Source organism: Dendrobates tinctorius, unplaced genomic scaffold (genome assembly GCF_039654945.1).
Source record: "Dendrobates tinctorius isolate UK_male_01 unplaced genomic scaffold, ASM3965494v1 ptg000192l, whole genome shotgun sequence".
NCBI lineage: Eukaryota > Metazoa > Chordata > Amphibia > Anura > Dendrobatidae > Dendrobates > Dendrobates tinctorius.
The window spans coordinates 8,570,031-8,590,088 of NW_027361859.1; the positions used below are offsets into that span (position 1 = coordinate 8,570,031).

At 44.6% G+C, this 20,058-nt stretch overlaps 1 protein-coding gene across 5 annotated transcripts in view; it reads left to right on the forward strand.

Annotated features, from left to right (window-relative positions):
- The window catches only part of LOC141055844 (uncharacterized), a 104,106-nt gene that overhangs the window by 17,018 nt on the left and 67,030 nt on the right, over positions 1–20,058 (forward strand). For all 5 annotated transcript variants that reach the window (XM_073552556.1, XM_073552555.1, XM_073552554.1 and 2 more), the window contains one exon: positions 17,005–17,085. In XM_073552556.1, the coding sequence (XP_073408657.1) occupies positions 17,005–17,085 (81 nt within the window). Of the gene's footprint in view, positions 1–17,004; positions 17,086–20,058 lie in introns of those variants that run through there.

Sequence of the window (20,058 nt, forward strand, 5' to 3'; positions counted from 1 at the left end):
TGCCCTTAAATCACAGAGAGACGGCACACAAAAAAACTTAATAAATAACATTTCCCACATGTTTACTTTACATCAGCACAATTTTGGAACCAACATTTTTTTTTCTTAGGAAGTTATAAGGGTTAAAAATTGACCAGCAATTTCTCTTTTTTGCAACACCATTTTATTTATACGGACCACATCACATTTGAAGCCACTTTGAGGGGTCTATATGATAGAAAATACCCAAAAGTGACACCATTCTAAAAACTGCACCCCTTAAGGTGCTCAAAACCACATTCAAGAAGTTTATTAACCCTTTAGTTGCATCACAGGAATTTTTTGAATATTTAAAAAAAAATGAACATTTAGCTTTTTTTTCACAAAAAAATACTTCAGGTTCAATTTTTTTTTATTTTACCAAGGGTAACAGGAGAAATTGGACTGCAAATGTTATTGTGCAATTTGTCCTGAGTACGCTGATACCTGATATGTGGGGGGGAAACCACTGTTTCTGCGCATGGCAGACCTCAGAAGGGAAGGAGCGCCGTTTGACTTTTTCAATGCAAAATTGGCTGGAATTCAGATCGGACGCCATGTCGCGTTTGGAGAGCCCCTGATGTACCTAAACAGTGGAAACCCCCCACAAGTGACCCCATTTTGGAAACTAGACCCCCTAAGGAACTTATCTAGATATGTGGTGAGAACCTTGAACCCATAAGGGCTTCACAGAAGTTTATAACGTACAGCGGTATAATTAAAAAATCATATTTTTTCCACAAAAATGATCTTTTCACCCCCAATTTTTATTTTTACAAGGGTAACAGGACACTAAAAGTTAATGTGCAATTTGTCCTGAGTACGCTGATACCACATATGTGGGTGTAAATGACTATTTGTGCGCATGGCAGAGCTCGGAAGGGAAGCAGCGCCATTTGACGTTTTTGGCTGAAATTGAGATCGGACACCATGTCACGTTTGGAAAGCCCCTGATGTACCAAAACAGTAGAAACCCCCCACAAATGACACCATTTTGGAAACTAGACCCCCCAAGGAACTTATCTAGATGTGTGGTGAGTACTTTGAACCCCCCAGTGCTTCACAGTTTATAACGACCGGGCGTGAAAATAAAAATATCGTATTTTTTCAACAAACATCTTTTAATCCCCATTTTTTTTTTATTTTCCCAAGGGTAACAGGAGAAATTGGACCCCAAAAGTTGTCCAATTTGTCCTGAGTAGGCTGATACCCCATATGTGGGGGTAAACCACTGTTTGGGCGTATGGCAGAGCTTGCCCTAACCCTTGCTTGCCCTAACCCTAACCCTAGCCCTAACCCTAATGGGAAAATGGAAATAAATACATTTTCTTTTAGTTTTATTATTTTTCCCTAACGAAGGGGGTGATAACGGGGGTTTGATTTACTATTTATGGCGGTTTTTATTTTTGGGAGCTGTCACATGCTAAAAGACGCTTTTTATTGTAAAAATAGTTTTTGCATCACCACAATTGAGAGCTATAATTTTTCCGTATTTTGACCCACCGAGTCATGTGAGGTCTTATTTTTTGCGGGACGAGTTGACGTTTTTATTGGTACCATTTTCCGGCACGTGACATTTTTTGATCGCTTTTTATTCCGGTTTTTGTGACGCAGAATGAACAAAAACCAGCGTTTCATGAATTTCTTTTGGGGGGTGCGTTTACACCGTTCCGCGTGCTGTAAAATTGATAAAGCGGTTTTATTCTTCGGGTCGGTACGGTTACAGCGATACCTCATTTAGTCGTTTTTTTGTTTCGTCGGTTTTATGCAATGAAAACTATTTTATATAAATAATAATTATTTTTGCATCGCTTTATTCTGCGAGCTATAACTTTTTGACTTCTTTGCGAATGACGCGGTATGGCAGCTCGTTTTTTGCGAGACAAGATGACGTTTTCAGCGGTACCATGGATATTTATATGCGTCTTTTTGATCGCGCGTTATTGCACTTTTTGTTCGGTGGTATGATAATAAATCATTATTTTTTGCTTTGTTTTTTTATTTTTATTTTTTAAGGGGTTCGCTAAAGGGGTTAACTAATGGGACAGTTTTATAGGGCGGGTCGTTACGGACGCGTCGATACCAAATATGTGTACTTTTATTGTTTTTTTTTTTTTTATTTTCAAAAAATGAATTTATTGGGGAATTTTTTTTTAATTAATTTATTTAGCGATTTTTTAAAAAAATTATTTTTACACTTTTTTTTAACTTTATTACATTGTCCCAGGTGGGACATCACTGTCCTGTGACAGATCGCTGATCTGTCACTTCACAGATCACTGTGACAGATCAGCGATCTGTCACAGGCAGTGCAGCAGGCTTCCTCATGCCTGCGCTTTGCAGGCAGTAAGGAAGTCAGCTCCATACAGGCCCCCGAAGGTCCCCGTCGCCATCTTGGATCCGGGGGCCTGTAGGGAAAGAGCCCCCCGCAGCAGCACTGCACATTGCGCTGCCGTGGGGGGCTCAGGGAAGCACAGAGGGAGCCCCCTCCCTGCCGATGCTTCCCTTTAACCCCTGGTAAACCGCAATCGTGTTTGATCGCTGTGTACAAGGGGTTAACATGTCGGAGTCGGTCCGTGACCGCCCCTGACACATTGTGCCGGGTGTCAGCTGTGATAATCAGCTGACACCCGGCCGCGATCAGCGGCGCTCATCCTGGTATATGTCTCTCCTTTATGGTATATGTCCTTCCATCTTGGTATATGCTCCCCTATCCTGGTATATGTCTCCCATCCTAGTACATGCTCCACGATCCTAGTACATGCTCCACCATCCGAATACATGCCCTCTCATCCTGGTATATGACCTCCCATCCTAGTATATGCTTCCCCATCCTAGTATATGCTCTCCCATCCTAGTATATGCCCCCCCATCCTGGTATATGCTCCATCATCCTGGTATATTACCCCCATCCTGGTAGATGTCCTCCATCCTAGTATATGCTCCCCCATCCTGGCATATGCTCCCTATCCTGGTGTATGCTCCCTATCTTGGTATATGTGTAGGAAGATGGACCAGGCCAGTGCTACCTCTCTTGCGTCGGCTCCGGAACTATTGGGGATATCAACATTGTTGCCGGGGGGGACAGACCTTTGCACCCAACTGTAGGGGGTGTGACAGAGATAAAAGAGTCGGTCGCGGTAAAACAGAACACTTGGCGTGAAGACAGAGCAAGCAGCAGGAGAAGGTTGATTTCCTCTCCGTGGAGCCATGCTATAATTCAGGCCCGCGCTGCAGCTCCCCAGCCCATACACACACTGACTGTGAGCAACTTATTTGTGTGTGTCTGTTGACTCCAGTGACTGAGAATCCATCCCGCACCTCTCCGCTGACTGCCGCAGGCGCGTGGCCTAATTCTGACTGCGTAAATCATACAGAGCCGGGTTACTTCACCCCAGCCTCCGCCACTGAACTGAGTGACACTCCAGCGGTGCCACATACTTCACACCACGTTCGTCGCTCTGGGAACGCAAAACCTCGCCTAGGAAAGCCAGGATATGCCACTTCGGTCAGGAGATGATGAAGATGCACCCCATGACCCCTGCATTAGAAGCCGAGGTGGCCATGATGGATCTAGATGGAGAAGCCAGAGATTCAGTTTTGTTACGACCCCCCAGAGAGCGAGTGTTACAAATTTTGGAGGAGACCCATGGGGACCCCACGGATGTAGGGGAGTTAAGGATGCGTCTATTTAGCCATATGCATAGGGAGGGGGAAACGGTGACTCAGTGCATGAACGCTCTTCATGAGATCCATACTGCTATCATTAGAAAGGACGGCATAGTCGTAGGGCCTACTGACGTATTGCTGTGAGATCAATCGGTGACAGGCTTGCGGGACGTGCTGACGAAACAGGCTTTGCAGGAGCGCTTGCGGGTGAATCCTCGCATGACCTTTTCTGAGATAGGAAGCGAAGCATGCACACGCGAGCAGGGGGTGACAGTCCTGGTAGGGAAGGTCCAAAATGGAGAGGTATCTGTAAACATGATCACTGAACCACAATGGGTGGATGAATTGCAGAAAGAAATTCAGGATATTGGAGGAGAGTTGGCTGATGTAAAGAAGTCAGGAGGTACCTTGAATCCGCCAGGGGGCAGAGATGACCCCGAACCCTGGTTTGAAAAAAACGGATGTTCCATCGAGAGAGACCCCTCACCTGTTATAATTGTGGAGAAATTGGACATATGGCTCGGGAGTGCCCACGATGGGGTAGGCCCCTTCAACGTCACCCGTTAAACTAGAGGGCTCCAAACCCGGGGGACACCGCCCAGTTGCCTGAACAGTCATGAAGGAGTAACAGAAGTCCCACACATCTAGTCTCTACATGCGTTCTCGTTGGGGCTGAATTGGACAATCGAGCAGTATGTTGTCTGGTAGATACTGGCTCGCTGGTTACTACGATGCCTGAAACTAACTTTCGGCGACACTTTCCTGAAGCAATGCGGCCTGAGTGGAGCCCAGTGATAAAGTTGACAGCTGCCAATCACTTACCCTTTTCGGTCGCAGGAGTGGTCTGGATGCAAATAGCCATCTATGACAAAGATCTGGGTCGGAAGGGAGTGGTGTTGACCATTGGAGAAACAGGTATCGGACATGCCGTCACCCGGGGATGAACGTGCTGAAGGAGTTCAGCAGTCTTCTCATCAGTGAACCCTCAGACGTCACCCTGAAGTAGTGGAGCCCGCACACTCCCCAAAGGAGAGAGTTCCAACTGTTAATCCGCATGGCTCAAGCTCAGGGCACCTCCAGTGATGGAGAAATGTTGGGAAAAGTGATTGTCCGCGCCTCTGCTAAACTCGTTTTGCCACCATGGCAGACCATGCTTACCCTGCCTGTACGGGCTTGTACCCCTCTAGAAGGAGTTGAGATCCAGATCGAACCAGCTACTATGGAACATCTACCCCCAGGGCTCCTTGTGGCGCGAACGTTAGCCATTGTACGTGACGAGATGGTCCCAGTACACTGTGTCAATTTAGGAGAAGGTAACATCACGCTATCTCCTAGAAGTGAAGTGGCTCTAACTTTGGGCGTGATAGAAGAAGTGACACCACCTCAGGCCGTGCAGTTGAGGGTGAAGCAGGGAGACCCTTGGACCGTAGCTGTGGATGCGTCTCTGACACCGGAACCACAGCATATCTGGGAAGGGCGTTGCATATTGAAGCAGATGCGGGCTGAGCTGACAGACCTTACTCCGCTACAGATCCAGCCGGTGGAAGCTCTACAGGGGCGATATCAGGATGTGTTCTCCCGCCATGAGGATGACTTGGGCTGCACTATGGCAATCACACACGAGATACCGACTGGGAATGCCGCACCCATAAGAGAGCAGTATCGGCAAGTTCCGCAACAACTATATCAAGAGGTGAAAGGCATCATAAGGGAGAGTCAAAGTCCGTGGACTGCCCCATTGTGCTAGTGCGGAAGAAGGATGGCACAATGCGTTTTTGTGTAGACTATTGTAACCTCAATGCTTGCACCGTGCGAGATTCCTACCCGTTACCCAGGATTGAAGAATCCTTGTCTGCACTAGGAAATACCAAAGTCTTTTCATCGTGGCTACTGGCAAGTACCAATGTTGGAGCAAGACCGGGAAAAGATGGCTTTTATACTTCCTATGGGACTGTATGAATTCAACTGGATGCCGTTCGGTTTGGCCAACGCCACTGGTACATTTCAACGGTTGATGGAGAAGTGTTAGGTGATTTAAACTTTGAAGCCACGCTCATTCATTTGGACGACATCATAGTTTATGACGCTATATTTGAGGACCATTTACAAAGACTGGAACAGGTGTTGAGTCGCCTTCAGAGACACGGTCTAAAAGTGAAGACTCAGAAATGTCATCTGTTTCGTACTCAAATTGAGTATCTGGGTCACGCCGTTTCTGCTGAAGGGGCGAAGCCGTCCCAGGAGAAAATTGCTGCAGTGCAGGATTGGCCTACCCCTACGATGGTGAAGGATGTTCGAGTGTTCTTGGGGTTGACCGGGTATTACTGGCATTTTGTGACGAATTTTACTTGCATAGTGAACCCTATGCTAGAACTTTTAAAGGGAGTACCCTCAGGCGCCAAGAAGCGGACTATACGGTGGGAAGAAAGGTAAAAGGCATTTCAAGATCTGAAGAAGGCGTTGACGGAAGCACTTGTGTTGACTTATGCGGACTTCTCTCAACTGTTCATTCTCCACACCGATGGAAGCTTGCATGGACATGGGGCAGTGTAGTCGCAGATACAGAAGGTGATCACTTATGCGAGTTGGTCCCATCATGATTCCGAACGAAATCCTGTCATTTACAGTTCCTTCAAGCTAGGGCAGCTGGCGTTAGTTCTGACTTACGGCGCTCCGAACGAATAACAGCCGGAATACCACCAATCGATACAATCAGGATCAATTTATTTGACAGCAAACTGTCCAGGGAAAAGAAGGCTGCCAACGCGTTTTACAAGAGCACTCACTCGCAAAATGGCGAGCAGAAGGAGAGAAGGGGGAGTGTAGGAAGATGGACAGGGCCGGTGGTACCTCTCTCACGTCGGTTACGAAACCATTTGGGCTGTCACCATTGTTGCTGGGGGGGGGAGCTTTCTGACCAGGACAGACCTTTGCACCCGACTGTAAGGGTCGTGACAGAGATAAAAGAGATGGTGCTCGGGAAAGCAGGACACTTGGCGGGAAGACAGAGCGTACAGCAGGAGAAGATTAATTCCCTCTCCGTGGAGCTACGCGATAATTCAGGCCCGAGCTGCAGCTCCCCAGCCCATACACACACTGACTGTGAGCAACTTATTTGTGTGTGTCCGTTGACTCCGGTGACTGAGAATCAGTCCCGCACCGCTCCGCTGACTGCCGCGGGCTGTGGCCTAATTCTGACAAGGTAAATCATACAGAGCCGGTTTGCTTCACCCCCAGCCTCCGCCACTGAACTGAGTGACACTCCAACGGTGCCACAGACTACGTCACACCACGTTCGTTGCTCTGGGAATGTAGGACCTCACTGTCATGCCCTCAGCTGCAGGCCCAGTCTCTGCTGCTCAGGGAGACCGGCGCCTATCTCACAGCTCCTCTGGTACTACTCACCCTGTCCGTGGCTCCAGACAATCAGCGGCCCCTTTCTCTGATGAGAACCTGCATGCTCTTGGCAGGTCTCCTGGTAATGCTCTTAGGAGGCGCACCCCGCTTCCTGCACATACTTAAAACAGCAGGGCACCTGTTCTCTATTAGGGCTATGATGCTCTGTTTTTGTCCCTTTGAGGGAGGTGCCTGAACAAAGTGTTCATTCTGTGGGATCTCTGCCTTCCACTCAGGCCACATTCTGCTTTGCTCTGCATACTGAAGGCTGTTGCAATATCCTAATCTCTCTGTCTCCTCAGAATCCTCTGCTGGCAGTACCCTCTCCTTGATCCTTCTGGACACTTCGGTTTCTACCCCAGACTGACCAAGGCTCTCATCTTGGAATCAGCCAGTTACCATTGCCGGCTAAAAGATCTCACAGACCTTCCAGGATTCCTGCCACCTCCTCTATTCGGTCTGTATGGGTCGTCCCTCTGGTCCGGGTAACGCGGCATTAAAGTCACCTGGTGTTGCGACGGAGAAGCCCCTGTATAGGGGTACACCTTGCCCGGTGCTCCACTACGTGGTTCTGTGTCGTGGTCTTGAGGGTTCTTCCCTCAGGCACCTTTTCCATTTGTTTGCTTCCTTTAATAAACATCCTTGGTTTGAAAGCTCATTCTCCTGTCTCGTGTATCGGGTATACAGCTACCACTGCACCATCAGTGGTCCAGTGAGTCCACTATACACCTTCACGCCCTGTGGGCGTAACACTCACCTAGAATAGCCAGGATATGCGCTTCTGTCAGGAGACAGTGCCTCAACTTTCTTCAGGATAAGGCGAGAGACTTCACGCATTACTTGCGGCGCTACTGTGGGATTTCAAGCTTCTTCTGCCCGGAAACCATCAGACTAATAAGTTACCCATTTAATAAACATTAGTTCTTACCCTGATACATTACTCAGTTTACTCCCCCTCATAACTCTTTCTCTCCGTGTGTGGAGTAACCCCTGTAATAAACCCTTTAACTCTTGCTCTGCCTCCTGCTCATCAGTGCATCCCGCGTACCTGTGATCTCTACATATGTTCCCTCACACTGCCTGCACTGCTGTTCGAAACATAGAAGAAAAAAAATAATAAACACTCCTACTCATTTTTCCCCTTCAAAGGGTTGTCATCTGAAGCCAGTTCCTGGCTACAGCGTCCAAGTCACGGAGGCGCATGATATCGCTGCCATGTTCCCAGTCACGTGCACGCCGACATCAGCTGCTGACATCTGATTTGCCGGCAACTTATATTGCGGAGCACGGACCGGCACGTTCCTGAGCTGCAATACACTTCAGCTGGATGTGTGTCCGATTACCCACATTCAGCTGAAGTATTGGCTGGCGTCGGCGGCGTCCACACTACGGCGTCATTTAATCAAAGGCACTCTTCAATAAAATGGTGCTGCAGTGCAGTATGCGCATGCGCTGCTCCCGACTCCACATTGCGCAGCCGTCAAGTCTTCAGTCAGAAGGACACATCTCCGTTTACATTATAAATATAATGCATGACACAATACATGCAATACAGTCCACACTCTTACAGCATGACATTAATTGAAACCAAACAGCCCCCATTATAGTTAGGCTATGATAGTTCCCATGACCATTATTGGGTTTGACATCTAAAATATGACATGTCAGGGATGAATATTACTATTTGACCTTTGTATTGTGTAAATGATCTACAAACAATGATTGGTTCTACATAAAACTTTGAAAATGTGCTCCCTGTTAAGCCTCACCCCATTTTTTCACTTTTGCTGGTATTTTTGGTGAAAAAGGAAACAATTTTAGTGGAAGTGGTCATCAAAGCGTATTTCCTCACCGTTCGGAGGGTGGAGGTGCTGCGTTAGGGGTACTGTTAGCATAGTTTCTGACCCATTACTTTGCTTGGAGGGACGCCATCTGCCTAAGGCTTCAAAATACCTTGTCCTGACCCTTATCACATTACTAAAGATACCAAAAAGCAGGTCTGTATATGAGAAGAATCTAACCAAAAGCAACATAGATGTTTCATATATATATATATTTGTGCATAAAAGTTGTTAATATTATGCAAATATGAAAAAGAAAGTGTGTAAATACAGTGACTTTCTGTACAAAGGAGCAGATGACGATTCTGCTTCTCGGGCCTTGGTTTGCACTTGTGCTGATTTTGGATATCCAGGTCTGGATCACACATGACAGAGAGGAGAAGAGCAGGAATGTGTGACATGTGATCTGTGTAGTTGGAGTTTCCCTGGATTCCTACAGCGTTGCGATCAACCATATGGCGTTCTGTCTGACCATGGGCAGGAAGGTGAAGGAGCAGCTGCTTCCTTCCATCTGTCCATGGCCTTGTAGGTGAAGGAGCAGCCACTTCCTTCTGTATGTACATGGCCAAGTAGGAGAAGGAGCAGCCACTTCCTTCTGTATGTACATGGCCAAGTAGGAGAAGGAGCAGCCGCTTCCTTCTGTCTGTACATGACCAAGTAGGTGAAGGAGCAGCCGCTGCCTTCTTTCTGTAATATCCGGTAGGTGAAGGAGCAGCCGCTGCCTTCTTTCTGTAAATATCCGGTAGGTGTAGGAGCAGCCGCTGCCTTCTGTCTGTCCATATTCGGTAGTCTTCTCCTTACCACCACATTGTAGATGAGTCATCCAGATGGTGACATAGCAAGTATTGCTGAAAGAATTCCTTCAGTTTCAGCCTTTAATTACTTGCTATGTTGCTCCAGAGGAAGGCGAAAAATAACCCTGAGGACTCGTTGATGGATTGTCCTCATATCAAGGGAAAAAAATTCCTTCCTGATCCCAAATATAGCGATCGGAATAAATCCCTGGATGTTTGGTGCTCAAATCCACATGGGTGTTATGTGGTGGAAGCTCGGTAGGTTTGTCACAGTCCGGTTAATGAGAAAGTCCAGTTTTGTCGTCTCATCCGATTAATGTAAATCTTTATTCCTGGATGTTACTGGAATGGGGCTGATTGTTATCAGCTTAATAGTCTTGCTGTAAGAAGAGAAATATACACGTCTGAGAATCAGCTCCTCACATTCAGTATATACAGTGTTTTGGGGGATATAACAATGAGAGGTATAGTGGGTAAGTGCGTTACTGGGTAGTGATAACATTATGGATGTCCGTATGTGTTATACTTACAAAGTAATATGGGAATGGTGGGTCGGATCTGCCGCACTCCACATCGCTCCAGTCTATAGAGTGGAAGAACGGGTGGGACCTGATGGATGTTATGGCAAATCGGGCAGATGGAGTTTTGCAGAGAAGCTAGAAAATGAAAGAGACCATTAGTCATTGGATTATGTATTATTACTGATAAGTTATTACACAATGTCTATGGACTGTCCACATCTTATCTTCTATCTATTCTTGTAGTCCACCGTCATCTTTATCCATCTGATACTACTCACCCCTTTTATGATGTCAGTGGTATTAGTGCATATCCCTGGTGGAAAATAAGGGGTGTGCTCACGCAGAGACTGGTGGTATTCGTCCAGTGAGCCTTTGCTGTAAAATGGCCAGTCACCTACACTCATCATATATAGGATGACTCCGAAGGAAAAGGAGTCTGCCAGATGGTTGTATCCTTCCTCATTCATTATCTGTGGGAACATGAGATTGGAGAGAAGCTGAATATTACGGGAAGAATGACACACAGAGAATATGAGTACCGGTCTGTGATTAGATGTAAGCAGGATACATAGAGATCAGATTATCCCTCAATCCTGCTATCGGCACCAATCACACAGAGATGTTCCTTACCTCAGGTGCTACGTAACCCTTAGTGCCAGCAATGTTCCTCACTAGGTCACCCTCAGATACATTCACGACTGATAAGCCAAAGTCGGAGATTTTGATGTGTCCGTTGTCTTGGATGAGGATGTTCTCTGGCTTCAGGTCACTGCAGGGAGAAGGAGCAGACACTGATTGTGAGGATTATTCATGAAAATAACTTTCTACAATAGATATGTAAGGAGACAACAGAGAGTCCCAGGTGACAGATTTATGGAGGTGAAATGATTACCTATGTATGACGCCGTGTTCATGCAGGAATTGGAGTCCGCACACCATCTCTGCCGCAAAGAGTCTGTGGAATAGAAAGTAAAAGATGGATCAGTGGTTACATACACAATCATACGGAGAACATGAGGAGATCACACACGTGTCCTTTTCACCTCATTATTTGCTCTTGTTGTCATTCTCTATTGCTCCAGGGCTACAATGTGCAGGCAGCGGATTATTAAGATTCAGTATAAGACATTTACCTTGTTGTCTTTGTGTTAAACATCATTGAATCTTTCATGTGGTGAAACAGGTCTCCTCCGGCCATATAGTCCATGGCTATTGCATACTCCGTAGGTGTCTCCATAAACGCCCTCATAGACATTAGGTAGGGGCACCCGGCAGCCAGTCTCAGGACTTCTACCTCTGTAGAGATTATGTGCTCACAAGATCTCTTGTCCATGATCTTAATGGCCAGCAGTCCTTCATTGACCGGATCTGATGCCAAGCTGACCTGGAGAAAAATCACAACAGATCAGACCAAACTCCCATCTATTACTCTGTGATATGTCACTGGTTTATTCCAAGTATCATTACATATGAACATCCTGTAATGAATAAGTCCATCCCTCCTGTGTATCTGTGCAGGATACATTGAGGGTCACGGACAAATATAAATTGACACTTTTCCATAGCCTCCTTTTCCAAGATCTTTCAGGAACTCAAGACTGTAAAGGTCCATAGGTTGGTCTGTGTGGACCAGTCCTCTGTGTGGAGAAATCTGTACACGGGCATCACCAAGGCGCCGTGCCGGCATGTATGGTGTGTCGATGGACATCATTTCCACTCCGTCGATGGACATCTTATCCATTCCATCTGCAAGAGATGATACAAGATTTATTAGCCCCTTAGCGAACACATGATGGAAATGTTTGTCAGGTTGTGTAGTAAATGTATGGAGTGCGCTCAGGAGCTGAGCATGCATCATACCAATGCCTGCTGTATTACATAGTTGCCACCTGCCTATAACTTCAGCGACCAGAGCGTTCTCTGATTACTGTAGTTTATCCATTTCAATGCTGACAATTGTATTTAAACTAAGTGACTTCCAATTTGTGTCCACACAATGGCAGGACATAATTGCTGGGGTTGATTGTTTGAAATGACTACCTGGACCCGCTGAAAGCCCCTGTCTCTCACTTTCCTACTCCTGTGAAGACAAGCCTGGCTTAATTTCATATGAGAACATTAATTTATCTATATACAGTTCTAGCACAGTATATAGTACAAGCGATCAGAAAATCCCAGGTTCAAGTCCCCTAAGGAGACTAAAGAAAAGAAGTAACTGAAAAAATTGTTACAGAAGAAAACAGAAAATAAATGTAAAAACTGAAACTTTCCCATTAATAATAGCAATAATAATAATAATAATTTGCATCTCTATTATCACCACATCTATATTGCAATATTTATTATTATTAACGCAAACCGTAAACACTGAAATGAGAAAAAACAAGAAAATTGATTTTTTGAGAGTGCCGTATCCACCTAAACAATTGTAATGAAGAGATATCACAATGTCCGCTCTACCCAGGAAAGGTATCAATAAAAGCTACAACTCGACACGCAGAAAGTAAGTCCTCACACAGTTCCATCAAGCTATCAAAATCAAAAAGATGGAATGTCTCAAAATATGGGGACACAAACCAGTTATTTTTTTAAATTCACAATTTTCTTTCAACATCAAGTGAAATGAAAACCCCTATGTATAATCAGCATTGTCATAGTTGTCACTGACGTGGAGAAATATTTTGTGAGGTCCTTTTTACCACTCAATGAACACAGAGAAAAAAAATACAAGAATCACTTTTTTTTACCCACACTTTGAATCTTTTTCCCTATTTTCCAGAACATTGAATGGTAAAATTAATAATGTTCAAAACTACAGCTCTGTCCACTAAAAAAACAAGTCCACATAGGGCTACTTTGTCAGAGAAATTAAAAATAGTTATTGGTTTTATAAGGAGTAAGAAAAAAACGTACAGTTACCAGCTCAAGAAGGGGTTAACAAATATAGCTCCAGAAGAAATATTACAATGTTATACAGCATTATGTAAATGAGCAGGAAATGTCTAATATTTGGGCTCCCATTTATCAAAACTGTCCATTAGCAAAAAGTTCCTGTTGCCCATAGCAACGAATCACAGCACTGATTCCATTTCTTAACATTCTATAGAACAATGAAAGCGCATTGTGATTGGTTGCTATGGACAACAAGGACAGTTCTTCTGCACTTTCGATAACTGTGGCCAGTACATAATATTAGAATTATAATCCCACTCACCCCTGTCTTATTATACTGAGCAGTGTTCATCTTACCTGGTCCCTCTTTATCCAGTGAGGTGTTTGGTGGAGAATCACTCAGCTGTTTGTTCTCTGGGATGGAGATGTTTTCAGCTGATGTCCTGGACCTCTGTAATGCACCATTCCTATTTATAATGGGTTTAGCATAGATGAGACCTCTTGCACATTGGACAACCCAGTCTCTGCTGTTCCTGATCCTCTTCTGGGCTGCCACTCTTTGTAGGTTTGGTGTCACTAGACTTTCAGATCTGGAGAATGTGACATGTCTCGGTGTTTCATGGAGAACCTCTTCCAGCTCTAACTCTGCGCTGATGTTTCTCCGCTTATTGAGGATGTCTTCTTTGTTCCTCCTCCGTATTTCAGGGACCAGATCTCCGATTTTTTTCAAGGAGACAAGAATGGCCCTCTGAAGCTCAGCGGAGGCTGCAGAGTGAGACTCCATGAGGGTCTTCATTTTCCTTTTCTCTGTAAGGATCTCATGTCTTTTTGACTTTCTCATTTTCTCCTGAGTTTGTAGTTTGGATGCCATTTCTGAGGCTTCAGTGTCCATGTCTGGTAATATAGAGTCTTTTCGCCCTAAAGCGAACAATGGTACCTGCTCTTCATTTATTCCTCTCTTCTCTCTCAGAACCCGATCTCTTTGGGCTCTTCTCTCTTTATCCATTTTAGAATTAATTTTTGCTTCGTTCATCACGAAAAACAAAAGGGGTTGCATCACCCTTGGGAGTCTGTAAGGCAGTGATTTCCCTTAGGCCGCTACAATAGAATATAGAATGTGAAGATGTCATCACGTCACTTGTGACATCGGTTTTATTGTGATGTCACCATGAGAGAGATGATAGAGATAGAGAGATAGCTAGATAGATAATAGAAATGACATTTAAAGGATGATGAACCAAATTTTTGCGGATGTATCCATGTACATATACACCCTGTGTGCACAATTTGTATTTTTGATTCATTTTATTATTGATCAACTATTGTGCTGCTGATTGATTCAAAATGTTAATAAATCTGAAACCTGAATATTTAGGAAATTAAAAATAAAGTTTTTTCTTTCTTAGGAGAATATCTCTGTGCGCAGAAGTATTGAGTAACTATTATGGTGCAGAATTATTTTGCAACTAAATGAAAAACATACATTTTCTCATCTCATTTGTTTATTTTCCTCTTACAATAAGAATAATAATCAAGGAACTCAAAAAGTTAAAAAATACATTTCTGGCATTTAAAAAATATATATGAGTGCCCAATATAGCCTCCCTTCTGTACATTAATAGACATAAGCCGCTCATCCATGGAGTCTGTTGCAATCAGCTTTTTGAGCAACACCAACCACAGCCTCCCAGACCCCGGCATTAGATGCATTGATACATAATGTTTCAGAGGTTCCCAATTGGATTGAGGTCTGGGCCTGTTTTGGAGGTGGTAGTGGCCCCCTAACCTCTTGGACCCCTGTGTGGCTGTATAAATTGCACCAGGTCTGGGGATCATGGGCTCATCAATACCTTCATCATTCAGTAACTGCGTACCCAGTCTGGTCACATGAGGTCGAGTAATGTCCTGCACTAGGAGGAGCCCAGGGTCCACTGCACTGCGGTAAGGTCTGACAATGGCTCTGAGAATTTCATCCTGGTACCTAATAGCAGTCAGGAGCTGTTGGCTGTCACATAGTACCCGTCCTCCCAGGTGATGGTGCAGACTGCATAACATTCACCACGGCGTCTCCAGACTATCACATCTGTCACTTGCTCAGTGTGAACATGCTCTCATCTGTGCCGAGAACGTAGGACCGGCCAATTCTGGTGTTCTCAGGTTTGTGCCACTTGGATTACAAGGTGCTGGGCTGTTAGTAAGGAGGCTGCGAATAGGGAATTCAGGTGGGAGTAAGCGAGCCAGCGGAGGACCGGACAGAGACAGGAGATTGGCGATAGAAGTGTATGTTTTTTATTTTTTAACCAGTCTGTTTATTGTGCTTTTCATTCTGCAGAGACTACAAGAAAAAAAAATCAAAGTAAAGGACAAATATAGATCGTGTTACTGAATATCTAAACTTTATTAACCAAACAATAGATGTGCACGAGTAATACAACAAGATGACCGGGGGTGCATATCCAAATAATAATGTGGATAATCTAAAGACTATAGAGATTGTGTGTCCAAAGAAGCAGCTGAATACAAAACTCCACTGATACACTTGGCACAGTGCAAATATGCTGACACCAATACATGTGCACATGTGAGCGTATACTGGGAATGAACTAAATGGAAACATAATCGAGGCAGCGCTCAATGATGGCCAGTTTACCAGTATAAAAAATGGCCATTGGGAAATGGTTGTGCCTGTAGCAATGCTATGATATTGCCCCATGTAGGGTGATATAAGCACATGTTGATGTACGTTTTAGAATGACAAGGTGTTAAAGTGCAGAGATACATACGGTTTACACAGTGATTCCGGTCACATGACCGTGTTATGAAGTCATTGTGCGCATGCCGAGAATCCCGCCACCCTTGCGTCCCTCGCCTCGAGATGAACATCACGATCCTAGTCATGCGAGCGGGCCAGCGCCAAGCCCTACATGACGTAGACACCGACCGGACGTCAGCCTGAAGAATGTGACGAAGGATCAGGGACTCCACATAGGCATAATAATATAAATAAGAATGTAAAGTGACTATGTGCAATTGCAAAAATAAGATAATTGCTCAATAAGTAATAACTCACGGGTCAGAAATACCACATGATCATTAAGCAATGTGCAAGGTGCAAAGTAGTGATTCTAACTAATTACATATATTTGTATTTAAGGCATAATTACCGACATAATCAATAAAACAAGAACCAAACAGCTTACCTAGATAAACAAACATCAATGATCCCACCATTACTATAAGACAGTAAAAATGGAGAGAGAATAAATATAGTCAAATGAACAAAAAATAATATCATGATTACAATGTTGACATGTATAAAGTTAGCACCATATATGGAACAACCATTAATATTAGGCCATAAGGAGTTATTCACAATGCATCATATGAGGAGCAAAAAAGTATCATAATCATTAATATATATATTATTAACATCATATATAACGAATTCACAGTATTACAATCTGCATTTACTTTCAGACTTGAATTGTTGTAGATGATATATATCACTAATAATACAGCATCAAATCTTCATATTTCCTCATAAGTTTTGTTGCGTTTAGCAACAACCAAAGGTTTCTCAGGTATTAAACTAGATATACCTGGATCCTGTAACAGAATAGGCCAAAACTTAGAGATGATACCAGTCATCTCATGCCATCTAGAGTGAAAATTTGTGATGAACCGCACATGACCATCTGTTTCTTTATTTTCTGCCTCAGAAATTTACAACGATTGCCGATCAGTTTCTTTGGCTCTAACAAAAGCATTATGCACAATATCTCTCCGATAACCCCTTTCTGAAAAATCTATTCGTCAGTTCATTGGCTTGTTCTTCGAAAACATCTTGTCTTAACACTCGTTTCTTTCCGGTAGATGGAAGGGAGAAGTAATCCTGTGTCATCAACCGATATCTCCAGATCCAGAAAATTTATGGAATCCTGTTTAATCGTGCAGGTAAGTTTAATATTAATACTGTTTTCATTCAAATATTGAAGGAATTCTTCCAATTGCACTTTGGAACCGTGCCAGACAAATAAAATATCATCGATGAACCTCATCCATAATACAACTCAGGGGCGGACACAGACTGCAGTGGGCACCTGTGCAAGAAATTTTTCGGGGCCCCCAAACCCTTTATAGGTCAACAAAGTTATTTGTTATTTGTTGTTATCTAATATTGAGGCTATGCAGGGCTGGATATAATATCTGTATAGAACATAATGTAACCCCCCATAGAATATAATGCAGTCCCCCCCATATAGTATAATGCAGCCCCTCCATAGAATATATGGCAACCCCTTCATAGGATATAATGCAGCCCCTTATATAGTGTAATGTAGCCCCTCCATAGAATACAATGTAGCCCTCCTCATATAGTATAATGCAGCCCCCATAGAATATAATAAATATAATACAGACCCCCTATAGAATATAATGTAGCCCCAAATAGAATATAACACAGCCCACCTCCCCATAGAATGTAATGTAGCCCCCCATATTATATAACACAGCCTCCCCTTATAGAATATAATGTAAAATGTACCCCCCATAGTATATAACAGCCACATAGTATATAGCCCAGCACCACATGGTATATAGCCCCCCAGAATGGTATAATACAGCCCAGCATAGTATATAGGCCCCCCCAGAATGTTATAATACTGCCTAGCATGGTATGATACAGCTCAGCATGGTATATAGCCCCCCAGCATGGTATAATACAGCCCAGCATGGTATATAGCCCCCCCAGCATGGTATAATACAGCCCAGCATGGTATATAGCCCCCCAGCATGGTATATAGCCCCCCCAGCATGGTATATAGCCCCCCCAGCATTGTATGATACAGCCCAGAATGGTTTATATCCCTCCCAGCATGGTATAATACAGCCCAGCAAGGTATGTAGCCCCCACAGCATGGTATAATACAGCCCAGTATGGTATATAGCCCCCCCAGCATGGTATAATACAGCTCAGCATGGCATATAGCCTCCCCGAGCATGGTATAATACAGCCCAGCATGGTATATAGCCCCCACAGCATGGCCCCACAGCCCAGCATGGTATATGGCTCCCCCAGCATGGTATAATACAGCCCAGCATGGTATATAGCCCCCCCAGCATGGTATATAGCCCCCCCAGCATGGAATAAAGCTCCCCAGCATGGTATATAACCCACCAGCATGGTATATAGCCCACCAGCATGGTATAATACAGTCCAGCATGGTATATAGCCCCCCAGCATGGTATGATACAGCCCAGCATGGTGTATATCCCCCCAGCATGGTATATAGTCCCCCCAGCATCGTATATAGCCCCCCCAGCATGGTATATAGTCCCCCCAGCATGATATAATACAGTCCAGCATGGTATATAGCCCCCCCAGCATGGTATATAGTCCCCCCAGCATGGTATAATACAGCCCAGCATGGTATGTAGCCCCCCCAGCATGGTATATATCCCCCCCAGCATGGTATAATACAGCCCAGCATGGTATATAGCCCCCCCAGCATGGTATAATACAACCCAGAATGGTATATAGTCCCCCCAGCATGGTATAATAGAGCCCAGCATGGTATATAGTCCCCCCAGCATGGTATATAGCCCCCCAGCATGGTATATAGCCCCCCCAGCATGGTATAATACAGTCCAGCATGGTATATAGTCCCCCCAGCATGGTATATATCCCCCCAGCATGGTATATTGTCCCCCCAGCATGGTATGATACAGCCCACCATGGTATATAGCCCCCCCAGCATGGTATTTAGTCCCCCCAGCATGGTATAATACAGTCCAGCATGGTATATAGCCCCCCCAGCATGGTATGATACAGCCCAGCATGGTATATAGCCTCCAGCATGGTATATAGCCCCCCAGCATGGTATATAGCCCCCCCTGCATGGTATATAGCCCCCCCTGCATGGTATATAGCCCCCCAGCATGGCCCCACAGTTCAGTACTCACACTGATTTAAAAAAAATCAAAAAACACACTCCTCACCTTCTCCTCGTGCCTGCGTTGCTCCCGGCTCCTGTCTCTCCCCTGCACTGCCTGGTACACAGTGAGAGCACGATGACGTCATTGCAAACCCGCTGTGTCAGAGGCAGAGCGGGGAATGATGGGAGAGGGAGCGTCAGCTGACTCTCTCTCCTCAAGGCTCCATCATTGCCTCCTTCAATGCGGGGAGGGAGGGTGGAGTCGGCGCTGGGGGCAGGCGGGCCCCCCTGCCTCACAGGGGCCCCTTTGCCTCCCACAGGGCTGCTCTCCTCATTGCACTACACATGGCTAATTTGAATTTTGACATAATTAGCCATGCGGTGCCCATGGTCTGCACGGGCGGTAGGTCCGCCCCTGATACAATTGAACCTGATGATATATAATCCCCATTTTCAACATGTTCATGCTCCCATGCCCCCATGAATACATTTGCGTAGGAGGGTGCGAAAGCCGCACCCATCGCTACACCTCTCTTCTGAATATAAAATAGATCCTTAACCCCTTAAGCCCCAAGGGTGGTTTGCACGTTCATGACCGGGCCAATTTTTACAATTCTGACCACTGTCCCTTTATGAGGTAATAACTCTGAAACGCTTCCATGGATCCCAGTGATTCTGACATTATTTTCTCGTGACATATTTTACTTCATGCTAGTGGTAAAATTTCATTCAAATAACTTGCGTTTATTTGTGAAAAAAACGGAAATTTGGCGAAAATTTTGAAAATTTCGCAGTTTTCCAACTTGATAAATAACATTTCCCACATGTTTACTTTACATCAGCACAATTTTGGAACCAAAATTTTTTTGTTAGGAAGTTATAAGGGTTAAAAATTGACCAGCGAATTCTCATTTTTGCAACAGCATTTTATTTTTACGGACCACATCACATTTGAAGCCACTTTGAGGGGTCTATATGATAGAAAATACCCAAA